At 41.1% G+C, this 7,500-nt stretch overlaps 1 protein-coding gene across 1 annotated transcript; it reads left to right on the forward strand.

Annotated features, from left to right (window-relative positions):
* The first annotated feature begins 248 nt into the window (after positions 1-248).
* Positions 249-5,524, forward strand: CTLA4 (cytotoxic T-lymphocyte associated protein 4). Its single transcript, XM_006921377.1, has 4 exons — positions 249-487; positions 3,013-3,360; positions 3,842-3,951; positions 5,364-5,524. The coding sequence occupies exons 1-4, from the start codon at positions 379-381 to the stop codon at positions 5,466-5,468; spliced, it is 672 nt and encodes a 223-aa protein (XP_006921439.1). The 5' UTR covers positions 249-378; the 3' UTR covers positions 5,469-5,524.
* Positions 5,525-7,500: the final 1,976 nt, after the last annotated feature.

Below are 7,500 nucleotides of genomic sequence, written 5' to 3' on the forward strand. Positions count from 1 at the left end.
AGGGGACTCCTGCACTCCAGGAAATTTTCCAAGTCTCCACTTAGTTATCCTCAAAGTGAAGAAAAAGCTTCAGTTTCAAATTGAGTACATTTTCCATGCATGGATTGGCTTGTTTTTTTCAGTTTTACTTTGAGTGTTTGAGGTTATCTTTTCGACGTAACAGCTAAACCCACGCTTCCTTTCTCGTAAAACCAAAACAAAAAAGGCTTTCTATTCAGGTGCCTTGTACATGTAGTAGATGTCAGAGGATACCTGGGATCAAAGCCAGCTATATATAAAGTCCTTGATTCTGTGTGGGTTCAAACACATTTCAAAGTTCAGGATCCTGAAAGGTTTCGCTCTACTTCCTGAAGACCTGAACACCGCTCCCATAAAGCCATGGCTTGCTTTGGATTCCGGAGGCACGAGGCTCGGCTAGACCTGGCTTTTAGGACCTGGCCCTGCACTGCCCTGTTTTCTCTTCTCTTCATCCCTGTCTTCTCCAAAGGTGAGGTTTTTGGAGCATGAAGGTGGAGGAGGTGTTTCTCTCACCTGGGTTTCATTTATTTCAGCAGTCAAAGACAGTGATTTCTAGCAAAGCCAGACACTAAAGGTAAAAACTCTAGTCTCTTGGCTTGGATAGCTCTGTATTCCAAGGCAGGCTGGGGACAGCTGGCGGCAGCAAATAAACAGAGATACAGCTCATAGCAGAGTGCCAGGCATTGAGTAGGGGCTTAATGAATATATCTGAGTTGGTTTGAGACACATGAGCAATTTCAGACACTTCTGTATGATTGAAAGAAAACACTGTTAAGTGATTTAAGAGAGAAAAGATATCCAGAACCCTGAATACATCTGAGCTTGGAATCAGGGTGAGATCAAAATTTTTCTTTTTAATCATGGGAAGCTTCTTTCCTATTCGATTCAAGGTTTTACAGTCCTCTAATTCATGTCTATAAACTGATTAGCCAGCTTGTTTAAAATTTAAGCCTTCTTTACTCAATTCAAGGTTTTAAGCCCCTCTTAATCAATTCTATAAACTAGTTAGCTAATTACTTAAAAAAATGAAAGCAGTTTGAAATTGTAAAACAACAACAACAACAAAAAACAACAACAAAAAGGAGGGATGAAAACAAGCCATTAATCTGTTTGCATAAGATACTTAATTGCTGCCTGATCTATCTGTGGACTTCAGAGGCAGATTCCCTGGTTTTCAGATAAAATAAAGCTCTTTAGAAGTTGATTCCAGGTTTGTTATATGATGTTAAAGGATGAGTGTTTCCAATGAATTTCAACCTTCTCTCTCTCTAGACCTCGGTTAAGAAACTATGTAGTTTGTGTGACGTAGGTGTTTAAAAGATGTTTGATAACTTAATTTTTACTGGCTAAGACATATTCATATACATGATCTTATTTCACATGTTTTGAACATGTAAAGATTAAATACTCTTAGAAGTATTCAAATTTCCTTTTTAGGAAATTTATCTGAACCTGTAACTGGGATCCTCCCGTTGTGGACACTGGGAAATTGAATGTGACCAGATTTGGTGGTGATAATTGGGAGCTTGCCTGGGGTAGGGCAGGAAACTTGGCTTCTTTTAGGCTCAGAGTCAATACTATAACGATTATTGAGTGTCCATTTGGGCAGGATATAATGGCTGCTCCCAATTGTTTATAAGCCAAAGGCAGAGGCTGGAGGAGGTGTGATTAGCGCACAGAAAACCATAATACAGAGCAGATTAAGTTGATTAAGTAGACTTAATGATCAGAGAATGCTCAGAGAGCATCTTTGGCAGACAGAGATGAAGGTTGGGGAAGTGGATTAACCATGGCAAAGGCTGCTGCCGTATTGTTCTTTCTTCGGGGACAGATATTGTCCAGCACAGGTGCTTGAGGAAAAGGTCTAGTGCCTTCAATAAGAGTAATTTGTATACAGGAAGAGGTGTCCTAGAATCTCAGAGTGGAGTGATAGGTTGGGATTGGATCATAGAGGACATCGAATGTTATTTATCTTATTTGTTTTTGGAATAGTGTTATGTAAGGCATCAAAGTCTTTGAACAGGATGAATGACATGGTTCAATATAGTTTTGGACCACTTGTATTATTGATTGGAGAGAGGTTAGTTATAGAAAAGTTGTTTGACATAAAGCTCTCATATTTTAGATGATGTGAGCCTTTTCGTATAGAGAGCTGGCCTCTCTTATCCTATAGAAGACAGAGAGTAAAAGAACACCTCCCGAAGGTGTTCAGCTGAGGAGAGAGAGTGGCGGGAGATGTGGTGGTGGTGGCAGGGGAAGCCCACAGACATTCACGGCAGGGTTGCCTCAGCCTGGAGAGGAAACGCGCTGGTGTCCTCTGCCCTGTGGCTTCCTTCATCTGGCAGCTTTCTGATAATAATGCAGGGGAAGGGGGTGGTCAACATTGTGAGCCAGGGCATAGCTACTTGTGGGTAATAGAGGTACAGGGCCAGGTAAGTATAGGCAGAGGTTGCTGAGGTATGCTTTGCGATATAAAGCAATAATATTCTATACTGCAGCTTTCAAAATTTCCCCTACTACTCGTGGTTCCTGAACTATAATTCCTCTAGTTTAATTACAACCCTGGAATACCAGAGTTGGAAGGCACTCTGATATCATCTGATCTAATTCCCATTTCCTACATGTGAGGGAAAATGAAGTCCACAGGGAAGGCATGACAAATGGTATATTTCAAGGTAGAGCTAGGTCTTTTGTTTGTCACACTAATGTTCTTCCTGCCACAATCAACTACCTTCAAGCAACTATTTTCCACTAAGGAAACAACTTTATGGAGAGTAGCTTGGAAGACAGCTGAGAGAGGGAAGGAAAGTTGGGGAAGGTGGAGAAGGAAGGGATAGAAAGGGCGATGGGCTTGTTTAAGGGGAAAAGAATAACTTAAAAGTAAAATTGGAGCGTACCCATCAAAGATAAATCTTCTCTGGCTTGAGGTTTTATCTGGGCCCAATGGTGGGTGAGCATGAGTTTATTGAGTTCCCTTTGGTTTTTCCACTTTAGGGGTGCATGTGACCCAGCCTTCTGTGGTGCTGGCTAACAGCCGGGGTGTCGCCAGCTTTGCGTGTGAGTACGTGTCTTCAGGCAAAGCCTCAGAGGTCCGAGTGACAGTGCTGAGGCAGGCTGGCCACCAAATGACTGAAGTCTGTGCTGCAACGTACATGGTAGAGAGTGAGTTGACCTTCCAAGATGATTCTACCTGCATTGGCTCTTCCAGTGGAAACAAAGTGAACCTCACCATCCAAGGGCTGAGGGCCATGGACACGGGGCTCTACATCTGCAAAGTGGAGCTCATGTACCCACCTCCCTACTATGTGGGCATGGGCAATGGAACCCAGATTTATGTCATCGGTGAGAAAAGTCATATCACTAAGCTGACACCTTTTGCATTGCTATCTTCTTTGCATGAAAATAGTTTTGTTCCTTAATTTCAGGTGGTTCATTTTTAGGATTGTGAAAATTCTCTTTAAGGGTTCTCTGGCATTGTAGATAGCCACATGGTAGCCTTCCTTAGTATGGGCGGTAACCCAAATAGCATTCTGACTATATAATAAAATGGGTTGGAGAAGGTCTTTTTTTTTTTTTTTTTTTTTTTTTACTATTAAGACTATGTACTCACTCTGGAGTGATAACCATCACTGAGTTTGCCCTTTATGCCTTTGCTATGACCCTCCTGGGGAAGTAGTTTCAAATAACTAGACTTAACTGTAGGCAAGCAATATTATCGAGGCCTGGAAGCTCGCATTTCTTCCTTTTTTTCACCAATGAGGGGAGTAGGGCCCTAATGCTTAAAGAGTGTCTCAGGAAGGCTCTGCTTTATTTTTCGTTGCAGATCCAGAACCATGCCCAGATTCCGATTTCCTCCTCTGGATCCTTGCAGCAGTCAGCTCGGGGTTATTTTTTTACAGCTTCCTCATCACAGCTGTTTCTTTGAGCAAAATGGTGAGTGCGATGCTGACAATGCACCATTTCTGGTGGGCATACTTTAGTGCTAACAACTGACCAGATGACGCTGTTGAGCTTAGTGTTATTGAGATGAAACAATAAATGAAGAAGACGCAAGACAATGGTAAAGAACACACTAGAGCCCATGGCACTGGCCTTTAGGAGTGTCATTGGGGTTTCAGGATGACTAATATTTTAGATGAGTGTGTTTGACAGTGAATGTTTGTGTGCTTCTGAACAGGGTTTCAGTTTGAGTAACCATTCAAATAACATGGGGCAGCTGTTTTGCTCTTTATCTTTGTGATAATTGTACTTAAGTTAATAACCCTGAAACATAAGATTAGGTTGAGCAAAATGCTCCTGGAGAAGGCCATCTGGATGTATTTTATTCTCTCCCTTAATGGCCCTCTACTTCACCTGGAAGCCATCTCTCAGTGCTACCCAATTTGTCTCTTCTTTGTCTAAGATGTAGCTCTCTACATAAACACCTGTCCAGGGCTCCCTGTTACCCAGTTAGCTTGACTGGGAAGTCTTGCCCTCCCCTACAGTCCAGAAAATGAGAACCCCAGTTTTTATCTACTGCAGTTTTTGGTGGAAGAGACAGAGGTACGGAATCAGACCTCCTATCAGAATTTCTTTCTGATCGTTCCTTTTAGCCACCTCTGCCTAAGCCTGGCTTTGTTACAAACTCTCCCTCTCTTTTCTGCCTCCTTCCCTCCCTTCATCTCTTCCTCTTTTCCTCTCTCCTATTCTCCGTCTCCCAATCCCTCCCTTTCTCCTCTTTCTCTCCTACCTCCCTCTCTCCCTGTTTCCCTTAACACACACGCACACTCTCTCTCTCTCTCTCTCTCTCTCTCTCTCTCTCACACACACACACTATTCCAAGATCTTCTCTCAACCTGTTCAGTTGCTGTAGCTTCTTCCTAACTCAATTGCTACAAACAGCCACACAGACTAGTATGTTAGCTCTCAATTTACTGAAGTGATAAAAACTAATGTGGACAGAGAAATAATAAAAAGTATATGAGGAGTGGAGATGAGACATACAGCTCTCAAACAGGATAAAAAAAAGTTTATTATATTATCAAACTTGTCTCTTTATAGACTGCATCCAGTCATTTATCATAGGTATTTTGGGTGTTCTTTCTGAAGCTTTCTCAAAGCCTCTTTCTGCTATCTTCCAGTTAGGGAAAGTGACTACTATTTTACATCTATAGCACAGAACTATTTATCTAAAATGAATTTTGATAGTTGAATCAAAAAAAATCTCCTGGGGTTTATAATTCTGTATGTTGTGAACATCCATTTTTCAGTAGGGTAGGGACCCAATATTTCTTGAGTCCTATTATGGTTAGAAGTGGCTTCTGTATTCCTCAACAATAATTACTGTTTCTTTCTGTGTTTGGCAGCTAAAGAAAAGAAGCCCTCTGACTACAGGAGTCTATGTTAAAATGCCCCCGACAGAGCCAGAATGTGAAAAGCAATTTCAGCCTTATTTTATTCCCATCAATTGAGAGACCATTATGAAGAAGAAAGACAATTTTCTAATTTGAAAGAGCTGAGGCAATTCTACCTTTTTGCTATCCAGTTATTTTCATTCGTTTGTGTACTTTGGGGGAAATTCATCTCTCTTTAATGTAAAGCTGGATGCAGAACACAAAGTAAGTGTACTACGATTTAAAGCAAAGGAGCAGGAAAACAGCCAGGATATTTCTGTCACATCAGATCTAATTTTAGTAAAAGCATCACTTGGGAGCAATATGAGGATACAGCATTATGATGTGGAATCAAGGAAATAAGTTAGGGAATGGTACAGTCCAGAGAAAGCAAAAGAAGTAAGGAAGCGGGCAGTATTGTACACAACTTGTATTTACATGTTAGAAGTTTCTAGCTGAAATGATGTTTTCACATTAAATTTTTATGGCCTGTTATTTTTCTTAACAAGTATGTAATTAAATGAATGCTTTAAAAATACTCACATGGCTATATTTTAGCCAGTGATTCCAGGAGTTGTATTGTACCAATATGTATTTTTTATTTGATAATATTGTGCATGGGGGCCACATGTGCTTTTATGTACTTACTGATAGTTTGAATATAAACACTATATGGCAGTGTCTTCCCACCTTGGGTTCAGAGGAAGTTTGGTGAAGGGGCTCAGGACACTAATACACCAGGTAAAATACAAAGTTACCTGCTAACTGGCTTGGAAACTGGATGAGGTCATAGCAGATTCTTGCAGACATGTTGGACTCAGTTGATGTTGACATGCGCTTTGGGCTTTTATGCCAGCTTCTTTTAATGGTTCGCAAGAAAGCCAAAGCTGGCGATACCTGACTTAACTCAATAGAACACCATTGTTGAGAAAATGGCTTATTCCGGGAGTCCTATAGGTGCAAACTTCTAGGAAGCTCCATTTACACAGAGCCCCACTTCTTTACACATGGTTAATGCCATGGATAGAAAAAAGAAGGTGGCAGAATGGGGTGCATGAAGGTTTCTGAAAACTAACACTGTTGGTGTTTTTTTAAATCAATATTTTCCATGAAAATGCAACAACATGTATAATATTTTTAATTAAATAAAATCTGTGGTGGTCATTTTCCAGAGTTATCTTTATCTTCCTTGTTTTTGAGTATTGTGTATGAGTTTGTTTTTGATTCATTTGTTCAAGCAGTAAGTGGGGGTCTCCAAAATTAGAAATACTGGGAACGAACTGAAAAAATCCAAAAAGGCAAGTAATTCTTCGTGAGTCAGCTGTCTACCAACCCATTACCTGTAAGCTATTCTTGGAAGGAATTCAGCTTCTGTCTTGTTGAATTCTTCACAATAGATATAGCAGTCCTTGATAAATCACACAGCACTGTCTTTAGCAAAGGTTCTTCACCTCTTCTTTTTTACCCACGGCTTTCTCAGTTACCATGGCAACTCTAGTGTCGCACAGCATGCCCCTTGCAGCCATTTTGATCTGCTTCCACGGCAAAGAGAGCTTTTCCTTGTACCTTCCAAATGGACTATTTCACAAATGTAGGTAAAACATACCTGTGGTTCTGTGTTGCTATCAGTTGGTGGGCCTGGTCCTGGCCCACTGAGCCCTCTGTGATTCTTGGTTAACCAATTGTAGCCTCAGCCTGCTTGGGTTCCACACAAGGTTTCTTATTCTTGACCTTCACATCCTGTTATTGTCTCATGAAATGATTTTCTGTGTGAACAGAGACCACTTGTATCTGAATCAGCTGATTCAAGTGCTTAACCTCAGATGCACTGAATCAGAATCTTTGAGCAATGGAGCCAGGAATTTGCTCTTCCAACCAGCTCCCACTGCTTCTTATACCCATCATGTCTGAGAATCACTGCTTAGGGAGCTCTCTTCCTTTCGCTCATTATAGTTTTCTCTCTCTCTCTCCTCCCCTCCGCTCCCACCCTGCCAGCAAATGCTAACAAACGAGACAGCACATAGTAAAGATTTGTTAAATAAAAATGAATAGGTCTTCCAAAACCTAGAATGAGCTCCTGTTCGTCTTGCTCTCTTGGCCTTTGGCTGGA

Source organism: Pteropus alecto, unplaced genomic scaffold (assembly GCF_000325575.1).
Source record: "Pteropus alecto unplaced genomic scaffold, ASM32557v1 scaffold3, whole genome shotgun sequence".
Taxonomy (NCBI): Eukaryota; Metazoa; Chordata; class Mammalia; order Chiroptera; family Pteropodidae; genus Pteropus; species Pteropus alecto.

Excerpts from the sequence above, each read along its gene's own strand:
- CTLA4 (XM_006921377.1), top strand. The coding sequence starts at position 379 with ATGGCTTGCTTTGGATTCCGGAGGCACGAGGCTCGGCTAGACCTGGCT. Across the intron at positions 488-3,012 it reads CATCCCTGTCTTCTCCAAAG|GGGTGCATGTGACCCAGCCT; the intron begins GTGAGGTTTTTG and ends TTTCCACTTTAG. Across the intron at positions 3,952-5,363 it reads CTGTTTCTTTGAGCAAAATG|CTAAAGAAAAGAAGCCCTCT; the intron begins GTGAGTGCGATG and ends TGTGTTTGGCAG.